The sequence below is a fragment of the Gnatocerus cornutus genome, chromosome 4 (genome assembly GCF_029298725.1).
Source record: "Gnatocerus cornutus isolate USDA-ARS CGAHR chromosome 4, icGnaCorn1.1, whole genome shotgun sequence".
Lineage (NCBI taxonomy): Eukaryota > Metazoa > Arthropoda > Insecta > Coleoptera > Tenebrionidae > Gnatocerus > Gnatocerus cornutus.
This window is the reverse complement of record NC_142236.1, coordinates 18,989,982-19,009,559: the sequence shown is the minus strand read 5'-3', so window position 1 is coordinate 19,009,559 and position 19,578 is coordinate 18,989,982. Positions and strand designations below refer to the sequence as shown.

General features: G+C 32.4%; 1 protein-coding gene across 1 annotated transcript; it reads right to left on the bottom strand.

Annotated features, from left to right (window-relative positions):
- Positions 1 to 12,185: 12,185 nt before the first annotated feature.
- LOC148176570 (uncharacterized) lies at positions 12,186 to 17,007 on the bottom strand. Its single transcript, XM_088033969.1, has 7 exons — positions 16,962 to 17,007; positions 16,730 to 16,917; positions 12,838 to 13,346; positions 12,692 to 12,791; positions 12,543 to 12,650; positions 12,339 to 12,494; positions 12,186 to 12,294 (listed from the first exon to the last, which is right to left on the bottom strand). Exons 1-7 carry the CDS (start codon positions 17,005 to 17,007, stop codon positions 12,232 to 12,234), a joined length of 1,170 nt encoding a protein of 389 aa, XP_087890095.1. The 3' UTR covers positions 12,186 to 12,231.
- Between the last annotated feature and the right edge of the window lie 2,571 nt (positions 17,008 to 19,578).

Genomic DNA, 19,578 nt, shown 5'->3' with positions numbered 1-19,578 from the left:
TCTTTTTATGAAAAATTTTCCATCAAAATCTGAATTGATGATTTCGCAACAGAGAATGCCATCCAGCGATTTAGCCATCTAGTGATTAGCCAACTTAAAGTGCTTGTAACTCAAAAACTGTAAGTACTTGAATATTGTGCGATACGACAATCAACTTGGATTTTGATGGAAAATTCTTTGTATGATTATACAAGACATTTTGATGTTTATACCTACACAATGTTTAAATAAAATAATTTCATTTACCGTAAGCGATTTCTTATTTTACCTTTTTTTATTTTTGTTTCTTGTTTAGTCGATTTTGAGCCGTTTTCTACTGAATTTTTCTTTTTATTAAAAATATTTTGAATTACACATCCGTAATTAATTGGCAAATTTCACTCATAAAAAGCTTCATTTTTCTTCTTGTAAAAAATTAAAGACTATTTTTTGGATTTTTTGTGAAGGGCCAGTGTCTGCTATTATAATATAAAAATTTGCAACTACGAATTCTTGAACACTTGAACATTGTTCAGAACATTTTGACATAGGGTAAGTCAGTTTTTCGATTTTAACAGGTGTCTTTGATATTTTTTTTTTCTATGAAAGTTTGTACACAATGTGATTGTCGGAAAACAGTTAGGTATACATGTCATTTTAACACGGAACCAAATTCTCAATTTGAATTAAAGACTTAATTAATTATCGAAATCAATTGATCTGACAAGCTAAAAAAGAGTATTTTTTCTAATTTTTAGATTCTCGCTGTTTTCTGGCTTGAATTCGTAATGAAGAGTTCGAAATCTACAAAACTACCAATTTTTATAAAAATTCTACCCCTGAATCGCTAGAAAACGATTGAAATCTGCACGAAATCATGAACATTCTTAGAGAAATCCGCTTATTTCGATGATAAACGAGGATTTTTCGCTGATTCTCGCTGTTTTCTGATTTGAATTTGCAAAGAAGAGGTTGGAATCTACAAAGGCACCAGTTTTTAACAAGATCTAACGGCTGAATTGCGAGAAAACAGCTGAAATTTGCACGCAAATCATCAAAATTCTTAGAGAAATCCGTTTATTTCTCGCTGTTTTCTGGATTGAATTCGCAATGAAGAGCTCGGAATTTACAAAAAATAAAATTAGGACAATGGCAACATTGCAGAACTGTACCACGCAAAAATTTAATTTCCAATATTCAAAGCCATAGTAACGTTGCTGTTGTAATGTTGGCGTTAGTCAGATCGGCCATGAACGAGGTTTCACGTGAACGATGCCACACTGATCGAGATTGTTGATTCAAAAATTTTGTTAACAGTTTTCAGGCATTTCTTACAAGATTTTTGAGATTTTCTTTGCACCATGCCTTTGCGCAAAATGTTCTTTAAGTAACAAATTCATCAACGTAAAATTATTGCACAGAAATCGTTAATTTTTGCATCAAACTTTGCCTCTTCAATCCATCATATCTCGAATAATTGGAAACATGGATTTTTTTAACATTTTTCCGGTGATGGCATTGTCCGATGATACAGTTTCACGGTGGTGCGTGACTTTCCGGACACCCTATATACGTTTTAACGTTTTTCTTATAAACCACAAAATTTGAAACTTTGGGAACAAAAGTATAAACAAATAAAACGAATCGACTGACAATATTAAATTTACATATTTGTGGCACTTCCGGTTGTGCCGGAAGTAGTAGTCAACTTGCTTATTTAAAATGGAACACCCCATATATTATTGCATTTTTAGATTCTACATCTAAATTAAGGGTGACTTTATGTTTAATGTGCTATACTTAAATTGAACCATTTCAAAGATATCTTGTTTTTTGTAAATAAAATTGCACAATAGAAGTGAAATTTTCTTTCCCAAATAAATACCCTATAATCTATTTCAAAATTGTTACGTTAATTAGAAAATAAGTACAATACAAACGTACAATAAATTTTTGCATTAACTTTATGTATAGGACATTTATTTTCTACTAAAAATACGGAAAAAAGAATTGTTTTTACTCTTTTGTTTCTAATTTTCTTAAGCATGCTTTGGAATGGTAACAATTCAATTTTATGTGGATCTTTTATAAATAAGTTTGGTGGTCTAATAGAAATAAAAAAATTTAAAAATGTTTATGGAAATATGTTTTTTTTTTGAATATATTTTGAATATATATTGAATATTTGAAATACAAATGTAATTTTTTTTTTTGAAAAATCGAGATATTTCAAAAATGATACAATTTAGGCATAGCATGGTATATAAAAAGTGATCTTTAATTTGCATATAGAATTCAAAAGTGCAATAAAATATAGGGTGTCCTATTTAAAATAAGCAAGTTGATTGCCACTTCCGGCATAACCGGAAGTGTCATGTAAATGTGAATCTTTTTGTTCGATTCGTCTTATCCAATGACTTTCGTCCCCAAAATTTCAAATTCTTATCATCTGCATTTTCTGAGAAAAATACCAAAACGTACGTTTACAACAGTTAAAGGGTCAAGAGCTTCTTCCCTCTTCCTGTTTCCCAGCGTAAATAATAAAACATCTGTTTATGGTAAAGAGATTTATTGCCTAACCCAGAATACTTAATTGTGGCCGCATTACATTACGTATTATTAGAAGTTAATCTTAACGATTTTTGTACAATACAATTACAAATCGATTAATTAATCTTTCTGTGATTAGTTTCCATAACAACATTACATTGACAATTCCGACTTATCGACAACTACTAAAAAATTTATTAAGTTGTATGCAAAGATGCACCTTGATGGAGCTCCTAAAGTCGTTCGCTTCTCCAAAAAAGGTGCGACTTCTACAATAACAAGACTTTAACTTTTTTAGTTCCAGATGACCATCTCTGGCTCCTACGCCTCATCTATCTGGATTTGTTCCAAAACATCTTCATGAAAATCGCAACAGGAATTGTCGCCACCACCATTGCCGTGTTACTGCTTTTTCAAACAGTTCTGTTTTTGCAAAGGTTTGATTTCTGGTACTTTATCAAGTACCTGCCAAGTTACGGAAGCTTTATTTTTGTAAGTACCATTTCAAATTTTTCCATTCTAAATAATTTCTTTTAATTTTCTTTGTAGTTTTTTGCTTCTGTTGCTACGATTCCGCTGTTTGCAACACGGTACCAAAACATTATTAGCAACCTTGAATACTGGGACATAAACACAGTCAATGTTACCACCCGAAAAAGAATTCGTTTGGAAGCTCTTTATTTCAACACTTGCTCTGTGATAAACACAATTTTGGTCATCGTTTCCGGATTTGCGTACATGCAGCCGGTGAACGGAGACGCTGATTTATTTTTTTTTTACGCCATCTTTAAAGAGTTTTTCCCACAGTGGGAACCAGTTATATCCTGGACGTTCAGATTGGGAAATTTTTCGACCGCATTTATGACAACGGTTCTGTATTACATGACTTACTACATACTCAGTGTGCTACGTTTTCAATTCTACGTTCTCATAGATTTTTTGAAAAGAATTGATGATGGGTTTGACGATGATGAAACGTTGTTTTATCAAAAGAAGTACCAAGAAGCTGTTGGACGAAAATTAAGAATTGCTGTTGATAGACACGTCTATCTTTATCTGTACGTGGTGCAACTTTATTGTTCTTTTTCTTCTTATTGTTTTTTAGTATCGTTGTTAATATGATACGGAAACTGAACTCGATGATATTTTTATATAGCGTCACCGGCACCATCTTGGGAGTCAGTATCTTAGTTTTATTATTCACTGTAAGTAGTGCATCTTATCAAACTTTTAATTTTTCTCTAAAGTATCCAGGAAACCTCGAAGAACAATATAGCAGGATTTACTGTGTGATTGCAACAAGCACACTGACTTTCACTCACATTATTTTGACAGGACAAATGATGGAAGATGTCGTATGATTTTAATTTCACTCGTTTTTTTTTGTAGTGATTTTTGTAGTCGAACGAGCTAAGTTCACTGTTGTCAACAACAAATTGGTACAACTGGAGTGTCGAAAATAAAAAGAATTATTTTATGTTTATATTGAATACTCAGAAGACTCTTAAACTAACCTTTTCAAGGAACGTGACAATGAATTATGATTTAGGCGTTGCGGTGGGTACTTGATTAAAGAAAAACAAACTAATTTCGTTTTGTAGATTGTTAAATCGATATATTCGATGGTTTCAGTGATGAGCCAAGTTCAGCTCTCCACTAATTAAAATTGAAAATGAAAGTTTTTTTGTAATAAATTCTTCTTTTTTACTTCTAGCACAATTACATCTACAAACGCATTTGTATGTACGTACAGGGCTATTCACATAAGATGACGAGCCTGACGAGACCGAAATGCAACCCAAAATTTATTTTAAGCAGCTGCTTGAATACCTCATTGTGATATGAACTGATCAACGATCAGTTATCGGATTTATTTTTGACAAGACGTACAGACAGTGTCTATTGAATGATTTTGGTAGCTTTCAAAAATGATCTAATGGTGTAAGAGTCTAGTCAGGATGTGGTAAAACCTTTGCCAATGCAGTTATTGTGAAAAATCGTATTCAAACGTAATCTGTTCTTTTTCGTTAGTATTCGTTGTCAAAAGTTGATGAATTAATTTTTAACGTTTAATTTTTCAGGACACACGATTGGATTCCTTTTTATTAGAAACAGGAAAATTTGTAAAGCTATCCATGAAATGTGTATTTTGTGTTGCATTTGATTATCGTCGGGCTTGTCATCTATGTATGTGAATAACTCTGTCTACAAGGCGTATCTTAATAAAGTGCAAAGATTTTAACCCATTTTATTTGGGTACACCCTGTATTATTACACAACACAATAAGATGTTTATACAAAATGTTCAAATAATAAAATATCGTTTACTGTAGCGACTGTCATTTTTACATTTTTTTTTCCTTATCTCGACATCCTATGGCAATCATAATTTTGCTATTTTGCTGATTTTAATTGTTAAATCTTCTTCCCATTTTTTATATTTTAATTTCATTTCCATTAAATATTCATTTTTGCCATTTTACTTATTTTCGTTAGGTATTGTGTTTTTATTAGTCGATTTTAAGACCTTCTATTAAATTTTCTTCTTTATCTCGGCATTCTATGACATTTTTAGTTTTGGTATTTCGTTAATTTTTATTTTTATACAGGCTCCGGCAATACTTGTGTCCACCTCCAAAATCGTCTTTAATTTTAAAGATAAAATTTTGAAAATTTGCATACGCTCATAGTTGGCAAAGCTCTAGAAGCCGACGCAAAAATTAATTTTTATCACCGATGGTTTTGGCGTCGCGACGCTTTAAAAATGTATTTTTTAGCTTATTGTGAGGGTTTGAGAAATCAACCCCTAATTTAATTTTTTTTCAATATAAATGGGTTAAAAATATCTCAGTCGTCATTTTAGATTTCATGCAAATTGTATTCAAAATTTGAGGAAAAAATGCTGTTTTATCAAGTTAGTTTCCAATGTCTTTACGTCAAAATTGGGAACTACGTTTATAGTAACCTCAGTTGACATATACCTAGTAAACATTTTATGGCTTAAGTCAAACCACCCATAGAAATAAAACTGGGTGTTGTAAACTGCAGCCGACAAAGTTCTAGGTAGAGAGTTGACCGATGGTTGAATAGGCCCGCATTCATTTCGTGCTCATTTATGGTCTCCAATCGCAAGGATTAGTACTGCCCGGCCCTCTCATAATGTGGCCATAAAATTTACTAGGTATATGTCAACTGAGTTTACTATACACCAATCTGTCAACATCTTGTGTAACAAATGACATCTATGCTTTGGTTCGTTTAGATTGTAACAAAAGTCTTACTTGGTGAAATAGTCGCTTTATCGATTTTAATTAACGATTGACTTTCGTACGAGGGAATGAAGTGACTTGTGAAATTTTAGTGTAAACGTAGTCATAATGTTGAAAAATAACTTGATAAAACAGCAACAATTTGCATTAGATTTAAAATAAAAACTCAATTACAGGGTGTACCAGAACTCGTGACCCAGAGAAAAATGACTTATGAAGGCAACAAGTCTGAACCAAAATTTCGAAACAAAAATTTTCTAGCTCAAAAAATGATCGAGTTAACAGAATTTGAAAATCAGTAACTATGAACACATACTATCGTCCATTGGTCAGACTCTTGTTGCCTAGGAAATTGGGATGGCTTTTCACTCCACATCTAGAATGAGCTTTCGGGATTGCTTGTTAATTTTTTAACCTCTCTTGAGTACTATTAAACTTAATCAATTTTTGTTTTGAAATTTACCATTTGTATTGCTGTTGGCAACCTCCTTGCTCTGTGGGTCATGAGTTCTGGGACACCCTGTAATTGTATCACATTTTATGACTGAGTCAAACCACCTTTAAGCCTCATTTCCATGGTTCGTTCTAGAGAGAACAGAATTCGATTTACGATGGAATTTGAGTTATTGCACCACATTTTGCGGTCAGAAAATTTTGCAAATCCTATTGCACCCTTGGTTTACAACCTCTGTTCCGATTCGGGCGGACAAGCTGGTTGAAACGCCAAACCACCACACGGACTGCTACATTTGGTGATAACCAAACAGTTTTAATTACTCCAATTCTTTTAATTTGAACACTAATTTTTTATCATAATGTTAATATATAGGTAAATAACTCATAAATGTAGATTAATTTTAATGAATATGGCGATAAATGCAGATGAACCTATTTATTTCCTGCATTCTAATTTACAGAATCATTGTATGAAAAAAGGAGTGGATAAATACAGGTAGGTTTCTTATCTATGTAAGTGGATTAACCCTTTTGAAGTAACCGACAGGCCTCTGTATTCTTATGAATTTAGTTAGGTAATAACCTGAAGAGTTAAATTTTTTATTTGATCCTGTAAATTAAATCTGCTAAATAGATTTTAGGAGAATTTACTTACACAACATATCTGTGAAATAAGAAACTTGAAGAATCAATGAAACTAAATAAATTCTGTACTGGTTCAACTCAACGAATCATCTTGTCTGTTCGACATCGGTTCGACGGTTCGACACAAAACCGAAACAGAACGGACAGAACCAACTTGTTCGTCCGACGTGTTATAATTTTTAGGAGAAATAAATAGCTACTTATCAAAACGCTACGTTTGATATCTGAGAATGAAATCTTATGATTTGAACTTTTTTTTGGCCATTTCATAAGTGATAATCTGAAAACTGCAGCTACTATTTGATGTTAAATAACTTTCATTTTCACCAATCAATTGTCAGCAATCATGAAGTGCAATTAAAAAAAAAAAAATTTGGTTCTCTGCGTTTTGTCTCGGTTCTTTGTAGAACTGTCCGGTGCATTTTGTCTTGGTTCTGTGTTGCAATGTCCACCGAACTGATGTCGAACAGACAAGATGGTTCGTTCTTTCAGTTGAACTAGTACAGAATGTTCATGAATTTGTTTCATTTTATTTATACTCCAAGTTACTTATTACGTGGATATGTCAGCTATGGTAACTTTCACTAACATCCAGGCAATTCAGTTCAACAAGAAGTTAAAAATTCAAATCTTCAGGTAATATCTCTGATCAAAATCCAAAAGATTCAATTCATAGAACGCAGACCAAGCATACAAAAATTCCTGTTTCTCCAACGTACAAAATAATTTCATAAATTAGGTTCATTCTGTGCGGCCAATTTTATTACTGTGCGTTCTGTGTTTTGTTCTGTATTGAAATGTCCGCCGAATCTATGTCAAACAGACAAGATAGTTCGTTCAATTGAAGCAGTAAACTTTGTCTTGTAGGTAAATTCTCTTATAAACCGTCGTAAGTCAGAAAGATTCAATTTATAGAACGAAATTAAAAATTCAAATCTTTAAAGGGCCCCACAAACCTCGTTCTTGCCCGACGTGTTTGAACGACGGTTTCAACTGTTGGAACGAACGGTCGGAAAAACCGAGGTCTGTGGGCAAAAACCGTCGTTCCAAAATATCAGAAATCTTTGAAATCCGTCCGTCTTCGTTCCATCGGTTCGGGCAAACACGAGGTGTGTGGGCAAAAACCGTCGTGCTTTTTCAGTGTCGTTCGTGCTATTTTGCTTTCAACAGTCTTCTGCTGCTGCCTATCTGAACTCTTCTATAATAAAAGTTTAACTGGCCAACAGTCACTCGTTTTATTAACTCTTTCGTCCATAATTTGGAATAATCCAAGTGAGTTTCAGAAAATGTCAAGCGTATTAATTGAATATGTACTCATTATTTAATTTGATTTCGGAAATTATCAGCTGTGATTCAAATTAACCACTTTAATTTTTGAAAAACGTACATTTAACTCCCTCGTCAAATTAATATCAGAAAACACTATTTGAAAGTCAGATTTGATCATTTGCACATATTTTCCTTCGGATTGGAACTGTGGTAGGAAATTGATTTACTATATTTATACTTATACCTATATTAACTTATAAGCGCTAATTTCGGAAGCTTAGTATTAAGAAAGGCCTATTATTAATTACATCTTAATGACGTAATCGACGACACCGAAATGTGTACGGCAAAATTGTTTAGCGTAATTGTCACTTTAAATCATAGGCGCACTTCTAATTGTCATTTATGACAATTGATGACAGTAGTTAGTTAAAATCGGCTAAGCATTGAACTGTAGTCGGAAAACCAAGAGCTATTGCAAAATTTGATGAAAATCGGTCGCTAAGAGTAGTGGCTGCTGATTAGTAAGAGTTGTATAGGTAAAATAAAATGTTTAGAGAAAAATCAAAAAGAACGCCACTGGTCAAAGTCTGATTTACATTACAGAAATTCAGAGAAAAATCCATGACAACGAAAAAGTCGTTCACATTTCGGTGTCGCCGATAGTAATAATTAGTGATCAAAGGGAAAGTTTTAATTAATTTGATTAGAAATTTAATCAGACTCATCATCACTTTATTTAACAACAAATTAATAAACGAATAATGATAAATTAATTTGACATCAAATTAGAAAGCCCTAATTAATTTCATTTACTTTTATATTTATTTAAAAAACAGTTAATTGATTATTTAATTAATTAAACAAATAATTAATCGTTTAATCGATTTAATTTGTCTAATTAATTTACACTTTAACTTTTAGCAACTAATTAATACCCCATTAAAACCAATTAAAAGGTCATTAGGCTAATTAACCGACTAATTAATTAATTTGATTAATCTTTGATTGACCTTCAATTGACCTTTGATTAATCACTTAAGGATTCTCTTACTACTAGCTCATTTTATATTCTCCGAAATTTATTGATTAATTTTTTTTATAATTTGGTTACATTTCACTTTATTTAATTTAATAAATAAATTTAATAAATAAGAAAAATATAACAACTGATATTTTCTGGAATTTTTTAAAAACATGTAGGAAGCCACCGCGCCGCTACTGACAACACTATGATTCTGTTTATCGCTTCAAAACCGACCAAAAATTACCGAAGGTGTGTGGCGCCGTCCGGCTTCGTTCTTCGTTACAACGGTTTGACCCGTCGTTCAAAAACGTCGTGGACGAACGGTTTGTGGGGCCCTTAATTTTAGAAATAAAACTGGGTGTTGTAAAGTGCAGCCGAACAGGCCCGGACGCATTTCGTGCAACATTTCGATAAATTTCTCCCAATGAACTTATAAGTTTAAATAACCACAGTTCCGAATCAGATGATAGTTTGATTTAAATTTAAAAATGGTCAAGTGTGTGTATGTATACTAGATTTCAGTTCTTAGCGAGGTCCAAAGGTCGAACCTGGCCTGAAATTTGGGACTGTACCCAAAAACTGTGTCGAGGAATGTACTTTATAGGGACATTTTTAAACACCAAAAGTTGCCGACATGTATGACAGCATTTTGACAGGAACGTCATAATTGTAAACATTGATGAGACATTTACATTTCGCGTTGGAATAATATCAAAAACTGTTGAATTCTTCCGAAAATATGAAGTTATTGTCTTACAAATTGAGATGGTTTTTAAATAAGTGGTTTCTTTGTTGGTTATTAACAGAGAAGTAATAAAATCTCGCTGACTCTTTGAAACAGGAATGCTTACTCAATGGGGAGAATGCACATTTTTGAATTTTGATGAAAATCGATAGTTTTCATGTCGTATAATATGATGTTGCTAATAGAAAAATTGCAAAAAAAATGTTTATAATTTTTTAAGGGTTTTTAAAAGTCCGATTCGAGCGAGATTGGAAAACATACCTATCAGCGAGGCTAGCTTTGTGACGTCACATCTCAGCTTCGCTCTTAGCAGAGCCGTGCGTTTGTATTACTCTAATTCGATTGCCGTCTTTATAATTGAAAATGGGGTCAAAACAGTGGTGTTTTGTGCCAGGATGTAAAAGTGCTAGTATTAATGCACCCGAAAAAATATTTATAACAGTTCCTTAAGACAATAAGAAGAAAAAAAATGCGAGATGTTCGATGTTTGATGTTTCTATAAAGTGTAATATTTTAAATTTATTGAAATTAATTATGTTATTACCCACGATACATGCAGGTATTACATTTTTTGATTGACTTTATCTGTAGTCCACATGCTACATACACTGACTTTATTTATTAAAGTGCTTTATACAAACTTAAAAACAATGAATTTTTTGCTTAAACTGAAGACTTTTGTTATATTAGAAACAACTGCCAATTGTACCTTTTCTTAAAGACTTGAAGTGTTGAGGGTTTTAATAAAAAAATCCTTTGGTCTAACGAAAAAACTATTCGAAGAAATTTACCAATTTAGTTGCGACTTTTATTCTATAGAGTAGTCTATCTAGTATGTCCCCGGATTGAATTTGCAAAAGGAAAAAAACTTTATTTTTAATTTTACGCATAAATCAAGGAATAAATAGTTTTTGCTTAAATTAAATCTTATCAGAATGTGTTTCTAAAATCGTAAAAACCAAAAACTAACAAAGAACTTTTTTATTTTTAATTATGCAACAAATGCCAAAAGAATAAAATTTATTCTTTAATTTAAACCAATATTTGATTAAACCACACCTCTTTCAGCACCTAATTCAGCACATAGTTCAATAATTCTAACTCGTAATTCGACTGTTTCGAATTTTATCGGATGCAACTGCATTTATTATCCTAGTTTTTAATACCCCATTATTGAATAAATTTTCCTTTAATCTTTAATGCACTATTTGATATTTTGAATTCACAGCCTACTATTATGTACTTACGATTAGAAAATTCAATAAATAAAAATATGAAAAAATTTGATTTTAAGAGTACAAACTAATAATTTTGAAATTTTAATTGCAAATTTATCTGTTTTGAATTAAGCAAAAATGTTATTCCATTGTCATTTTTTTGTAAAATGGAAAATAACATTTTTTTTTCTCTCTTGTGAACTCAACCCGGGAACATACTGTATAGTAAATTGTATAGAAATTAAAAATTAAAAAAACAACAAAAGCTTTGGATCAGTTATTGTTATTAATTTGGTCTGATTATAAAAAATCCAATACATTAAACCACCTATTTAATTTCTACCAAATTATTGAATTATAAATTTTAATACGGAGAGCGTATTCTTCATACGAATTATTTCCGAATATAGAAAAAAATAAATGGTTATTATATGGTACATAAATAAAATTCAATCATCAACATAATAATTATAATTGTATTTCTCTTGGATAATAAAAATCCAACCATTTATTGTAAACTGACATATCAAGTTAAAGAAAGATGTAGTTAACGCGACACTTTCACCGCAATGTTTGGATTTCTCGATAAAAAATCCCATATCATCCGCACATCTACGAGTCTCAAATTTTGTGTGTCGGCTTTTTGACATCCCGTTTCCATTGTGAATAAATTATTTTGCAAAAACAACCATAAATTGCAACGCTGGTGTTAAACAAATGTTCTGCATACGGAATTCTATCAGTAGGCCGAGCGTGCAGCTGAGATGTGACGTCAAACCAATGGAAAAGTGTTTTAGCTCCCGCCTGAATATTTAAATTTCTTTAGCCAATTTTGGCAAAACCGTCATGTATTTTTCAAAAATTTTTGCACCACTGCGTTTTTTGAACAATAGGTATTCTACAAAATTTGGTACAAAAACATATAGGTTACATTTTTTGCATTCTCCCTATTGAACCCTATTGAGCAAAAAATATGAAATTCCACCTTTTTTTATTCGATTTTTTGTCCTACCAATTGAATAAAAAAATATTTCTGAAATTATTTATTAAAAAAAAACTCTAAAATTTTAAATTTTAATTTGTAGTGCGCTGAACCTGTCTCATCACTGAAACCATCGAATATATCGATTTAGCAATCTAAAACATTCAGTTAGTTTGATATTGTAGGATCAACTACCCACCGCAATGCCTAGATCATAATTTAATGTAATGGCACTTGAAAAGGACAGATTAAGAGTCTTCTGAGCGTTTAATACAAACATTAAAAAAATCTTTTTATTTTCGGCATTCCAGTTGTACCAATTTGTAGTTGCCAGCAGGGCACTCAGCTCATTTGACTACAAAAATCACTGAAAAGAAAAAGCAAAAAAAAACTAAAATCTTACGACATCTTCCACCATTTGTCCTGTCAAAATAATGTGAATAAAAGTCAGTGTGCCTGTTGCGCTCACAGTAAAGATTCTGGCGTATTGATCTTCAATGTTTCCTGAATACTTAAAAAAACATTAAGGAAGTTTGATTAGGTGGTACTTACAGTGTATACAAAAACTAAGAGACTGATACCCAATATAGATGAGGCGACACTGTATAAAATTATCAGTGAGTTAAGTTTCCGCGAAATATTTACAACGATACTAAAAAACAATTAAAGAAAAAGAACAACAAAGTTGCAACATGTACAAATAAAGATAGACGTGTCGATCAATGGCAATTCTTAATTTTTGTCTAACAGCTTCTTGATACTTCGTCTTATAAAACAATGTGTTGTCATCGTCAAACCCATCATCAATTCCCTTCAAAAAACCGATTAGTAAATAAAATTGAAAACGTAGCAAACCCGTGATGTAATTGGTCATGTAGAACACAGCTGGTGTCATTAAAATAGTCGGTATATATCCAACTCTGAACGTCCATGATAAAACTGACTCCCACTGTGGGAAAAACTCTTCAAAGATGGCGATAGGAAAAAACAAATCGGCGTCTCCGTCCACCGGCTGCGAGTACGTAAATCCACAAAACAACATCAAAATTGTGTTCACCACAGTGTAAGTGTTGAAATAAAGAGCTTCCAAGCGAATTCTTTTTCGAGTGGCAACACTGACGATGTTCATATCCCAGTATTTAAGATTGATGACTATGCTTTGGTACAGATTTGTCATTAGCGGGATTGTAGCAAGAGTAACAAAAGTCTAGAAACAAAATAAGGAGAAATAACTTCGAATGGTACAATTGCGTCCAAAAATAATGCACCATGGTATAAACAGAATATGCACTCTACAATACATTTTACCCCTAGAACTTTTGGGTTGGTCTGTTTGAGATCTGAGCGGTCGATTTTCGTACAGGGATGCGTCAGATAACTAAATTTTATTTACAACTCATGAAGGTTGAGTCGACTAAACAACATGATTTAAAAAACATTGAAAGAAATTTTGAATCAAGGTTTGTATTCTTAATCAATGACTCCGATACCACTATAAGTTGCTTGCAATTAAATTAATCTCGCATTTAAGTTTAATTGCTGACATTTGATGGAATTAAATATTAATTTTAATTAAAGATGTAATTTTTAATTGCTAATTTATTTATTAAAATTATTGATTATTCTAACGTTTATTTTTTTTTTGACAATTCACTTTCGTTGCTTAAAAAGTAAATTTTGGTACAATCAATTTTTAATTCTGATCAATAGTAAGTAACTAAATATAGGCCGGTTTACGCAAAAATTTAATTCAAATTAAATTAAACTTACTTGTTACTTTAACACAATGTTAAATATTTCATTTCATTCTAAATTGTTAAAGTAATAGTATCACTTTGGCAGTAGATTGTACAGGGTCTGGCAACACTTGTTTTCACCCCCAAAATTGTCTTTAATTTTAAAGATAAAATTTTGAAAATTTGCATACGCTCATAGTTAACAAAGCTCTAGAAGCCGACGCAAAAATTTATTTTTTATTTGGCGTCGCGACGCTTTAAAAATGTACTTTTTAGCTAATTGTGAGGGTTTGTGAAATCAACCCTTAATTTATTTTTTTTAAATATAAATATCTCAGTTGTTATTTTAGATTTAACGCAAATTGTATTCAAAATTTGAGGAAAAAATGCTGTTTTATCAAGTTCGTCTCCAATTTCATTACGTCAAAATTGGGAACTACGTTTACACTCATCTGTCAACATCTTGTGTAACAAATGACATCTATCCTTTGGTTCGTTTAGATTGTAACAAAAGTCTTACTTAGTAAAATTGTCGCCATGTCGATGTTAATTAACGATTTCTGGTGTTCATTATGTGCAACATGCCCGAGTTAATTTAAATTGATCTTCGTACGATGAAATGAAGTGACTTGTGAAATTTTAGTATAAACGTAGTTTGTCACTGCGCACTCATAATTAAGAAAACTAACTTGATAAAACAGCGTTTTTTTCGAAAATTTTAAACACAATTTGTATTAGATTTAATTTAAAAACTCAAATATTTGTATCACAGTTATGTTGAAAAAAATTTGAATTCGCGAATATAACCGCGAAAAGGCAAAAATCGCTAAAAATTATACATTTGAGGCGTCGCGACGTCAACCAAAACGGTGATATAAAAACAAATTTTTATGTCAGCTTCTAGAGCTTTGTCAACTATGAGCGTATGCAAAGTTTCAAAATTTTATCTTAAACAATAATGACGATTTTGGGGGTGGACCCTGTATAAAGACACAACCCTAGTGCTGTTAAAAATTTGGCAACAATACTTGTATTGTTAAATGCGTCTTTTCGCAATTTCTTGATTTTGCTAAGCTGTTATTTATACTACTTAGTTTCTACTTAGTTATGGCCAACTAGCATTTATAATTTTTGAAGCATCAATTTATACATTTTTTTGAGTTTTGCCATATAAGCAAAAAAAATTCTGATAAAGGGAGGCTGTGCGCAAGTTTTTGTTCTGAAAACGTTTGTCGTGTTATCTATTGACACAACTAAAGGGCCCCACAAACCTCGTTCTTGCACGACGTGTTTGAACGACGGTTTCGACTGTTGGAACGAAACGGTCGGAAAAACCGAGGTCTGTGGGCAAAAACCGTCGTGTTGAACCGACGATTTTACCCACAAACCTCGGTTTTTCCGACCGTTTCGTTCCAACAGTCGAAACCGTCGTTCAAACACGTCGTGCAAGAACGAGGTTTGTGGGGCCCTTAACAGATGGTACAGTTTAAGCGCTTTTAGCTTTCAGCTTTCAAGATAATGTAGCGCTGACCTGCTCAGAAGATTTGACTTTTTAGGGTTTCTACGACGGTGTGGTTTAAGAGACCATAAATTTGGGTATTTATTTCTACAGGTTTAAGCTGTCAAACATACGTTAAATTAGAGCGCTTTTGCTAAATTTAAAATTAATTTTATGTTTGCTAGCAACGGACGCTACATTTTGTGTAAATCACACAAAATTACTTTGCAGTAATCAGAAGTCAGTAAATACTCTCACGTTTAGAGCAAAACTGACTTAATTTTTAAAAAAATTGTAAAGATTTTTTCTACTTCGCGTTCATAATGAAGATATTTCGATACGCGTTTGAGCGTATTTGGGTATCGTAATGGACCAATCCCGTGCCAATATTTCCAGGGGCATTTATTTTTCTTAGGTTTGCAGCAGACAAACCGTCAACCTGCCGTCAACGTTGACAATTTAGATTTTGGTTTTGATAAACCATGATAAATCGATCAATGCACCATTATTTCGTGTTGTACTTGGCTTAATAATTCATCGGAGAAAAACTCTTTGGATGCAAGAGAACCATCATAATCATGATAAACATCTTTGCTCTCTTGGTTCCCTTGTGCTTCGGTAACCTCAAAACGTCACACCTGTCAAACTGACTGAAATTGGATCTGGCTACTTCGATTTTTTTTTCAAACATTTTGCAAATGCCAACTACCCTAAAATTCCCTAGATTTCAAAATCAAGTTTTTTCGTTTAAAATAAGGCGAAATAGAAAAAATAGCGTATGATACTTGTTCATAATGCATTTTGTTCATTATGAAACGCGTTTCATAATATACTATTTTCGGTTTTCAAAGATGTTATTGATTCCAACATTTGCTTCACTATTTAAATCCTGAAAATGTACGTTCCAGAGATTAATTTTGAATAATAGCTGAATATGACGTTTAAGAGTGGAATTCTCCAAAGTTAGTTAGCACTAATTGTAAAGTAAGAACTATCATTGCTATTTTTGTTATTGTTTACTTCTTAGTAAAAAGAACAGTCCCAAATTATGGAATTAAGTTTATAAAATTTAAAATATCAAGATCGCAAGAACGTGTTTTCAAATTAGAAAATCGATAGTATTTATAAAAATAACACTACTCCTTAATGCGAACCACATAAGCAATGTTTGAATGACAACCCAGGCTTCAGAACCGAAATTTATCATCTGAGCAGGTCAGCGCTAAATTATCTTGAAAGCTGCTATACACGCTTGAAATTGAATATCTCAACTTTAGAGTGAGGGTTACTTTACGTGTTTTATTTAGTATAGAGTTAATGGGATGGTGCATTATTTTTGGACAAAATTCTACTTACCAAAAAATAGCAGCCGTAAGTTGGGAAATACTTGATAAAGTACCAGAACTCAAACTTTAACAAAAATAGAACTGTTTGGAAAAGCAACAACCCGGCCAAAGAGATGGTGATAACTCCTGTTAAGACTTTCGTAATGATGTTTTGGAACACATCCAGATAGAGAAAGCGGATGATCCAGAGATGGTCATCTGGAACTACAGAAGTTAAAGCCGAGTTGTTGTGGGAGTCGTACCTTTTTTGGAAAAAGAAACGACTTTTGGAGCTCCATCAAAATGCATCGTTGCATACAACTAAATACATTTTTCAGTATTTGTCGGTAGGTCGGAATTGTCATTGTAATGTTGTTATGGAAACTAATTCTAGAAAGATTAATTAATCGATGTGTAATTGTATTGTATAAAAATCGTTAAGATTAACTTCTAATAATACATATTGTAATACGACAACAACTAAATATTTTGGGTTAGAAAATAAATCTCTTTATCATGAACAGATGTTTTATTTACCGTGGGGAAAAAGAAGGAAAGAGCCCTTAAGGGTCGCTTGAAGGAATAGGGGGCTGTGGCAAGTGTCCTGTGGAGGGACGCAGATGGAACAACATATTGTTGTCTTCAGAGGGACAGTGTGGTGTGCGAGTGCGGGACTTAGACTTGATATTATGGAAACTAATCACAAGAAGATTAATTAATCGATCAGTAATTGTATTTTATAAAAATCGTTAGGATTAACTTTAAATCGTAAGGTTTGTTGAACTAAGATCAAACGTAATTATTTACACTAGTTGAAAATTCTCAGTCTATTAAATAGAAATGTACCAATTTTAACTAAATTCAAGCAGTAATAACTTTGATATGTACAAAGGTTACTTAGGTCACTTATATTGTTGTGTCTTTTGCTGTGCAGCTAAACGACACGGGCTATCGGCAGCTCTTCGTCTGGCGGCACATGGGTCCATTTAGGTCCTTAATAAGGCAGAGTAAATGAGACCAAAGACACTCTTCCCAAGACAAAAGTAACTTTAATTTCTCAAAACAAATTGTACAAAAATATAAAATGAACAAATATTGGTTAGGGCGCCACTACAGCTATTTACAAAACTTGCCACTAGCTGTGGTCTAATGACAAGTACAGTGAAAGGAAAAAAGTTACGCAGAACCTTCAAATAGTGATAAATATCAGTTGCCGCTGAAGTACTATTCTCGCTTAACATAATATACAAGGTGTTTATTAATGTTTCTAGCATCAAGGGTGGCTATGAAATGTCAAAGAAATGTGCCGCTCATTACAAATGTGGGTTTCGATTTGTCAACTGACATTTGCAGTTAACCTCAAACATGAAGCAAAGTAAGTTTTGAGAAATAAACTGTTCCAGTTGTAGTTTAAAACCTGAAAATCGAAAACTTGGGCACAAAACCGTAACTAAAACGCCATTGAAGTAAGTAACATTATAAATAATTTTCAAGATAGTTATATTCACTATGAAAACAAAGCGGCAAAATAAGCTACGACAGGAATTCCAAAGCCACGCTTGATGCTAGAAACATTTATAAACACCTTGTACTTAACATTAGTCATGTAACTGAATAGCGTAGGGACACAGCATAGAGAGATAATTGTATTCCTATGCTGTGGTAGAGAGAACAATTCTTAGAAAATTAGTGACTCTTAATGGTCGCCATGAGCAAAAATAATAAAAACAAAACAAAATAGTCAGACTGACTAAGCGTTAGGAGGTAGAAGGGATAGATATTTAGTAAATACGAAATATTAATAATTCCGTCATTTCGCGACAGAGACGGTAGGCAATAATAAGAAATATTTAATATGAGATTTTGACGTTAACCGAACCGAACGTATGGAGGTAATATTTAAAGAGAAAAGGGCGAATACGCCCTAAATAATAAATAATCGTAACGAATACGAAATTGCAAACGCGACCGAGAGATATAATAAACGGTAATAAATTGAGATAACGCAATTTAAGACTAGATTTAACTGGACGCTGATACGAGATCCAGATGGTGGTGAAGAAAGAGCCTGGAACAGATGTTCAACAAAAATAAATGCAGCATTAAAGTCCCCCACAAGAAATCACATCAAAATGAACAAATTTTATAGTTTTTGCTACTTTTTGGTACGATTTTTGACTCGTGAAACCATAATCTCATAAGAATATCTCAGCGTGGATCCAAACTTTTAGCGCAGGGTAAAAAGTATAACTTGCGTGTTATTAAGAAGCAAAAGAAATCATCTAAACTTTCTGAACAACTTTTAGTTTTTGTACAAGACAAGTTTATGTCTATCTGTACATGAAAAAATGCCCAATAACTTTGGAGAAAAAAAAAACATAAAAATACATCAGGCGTGGCATTACTTAGCTCAAAATTTAAAATAAGGCATAATTAAACACTAACAGACAACAGAACGAAATGATCCAGTCAAACAGAATGTGCTAGATTTTAAAGAAATAGGAGTTTTCCAATCAGTGGTGTTGCAGAAGAAAAATATCATGATAACACTAAAACCACCGCAATTTTTGAAGTAGGATTTGCATGGTCTTCAAATTAAGTGTGTCTTCAGTAAATCAAAAAGTTTTACGGAGTTTTCTATCTTCCACATTTTTAAGGAATTTTCTATATATGTATTTTGGTTTAATGTAAATTTGCTGCTACTACATCTAAGTTAAGACCTTCGTCTAGATTCTTCTTCCAATTTTATTGCTTTATTAAAAATTTTGCTAATCTAAATAAATTAGCATGTAATTTAGTCTACTGTCGACCACACTAATAATTTCAGACTGAAAGTTCAGCACACTAAATGTTCACAGAACGTCGAGAATACACTTTTTA

Bases quoted from the DNA above. Each gene is read 5' to 3' on its own strand.
- LOC148176570 (XM_088033969.1), bottom strand. From the start codon at position 17,007: ATGCATTTTGATGGAGCTCCAAAAGTCGTTTCTTTTTCCAAAAAAG. The intron at 16,918-16,961 runs GTACGACTCCCA...CTGTAGTTCCAG, and splicing joins CGTTTCTTTTTCCAAAAAAG to ATGACCATCTCTGGATCATC. The intron at 12,495-12,542 runs GTAAGATTTTAG...TGATTTTTGTAG, and splicing joins GACAAATGGTGGAAGATGTC to TCAAATGAGCTGAGTGCCCT.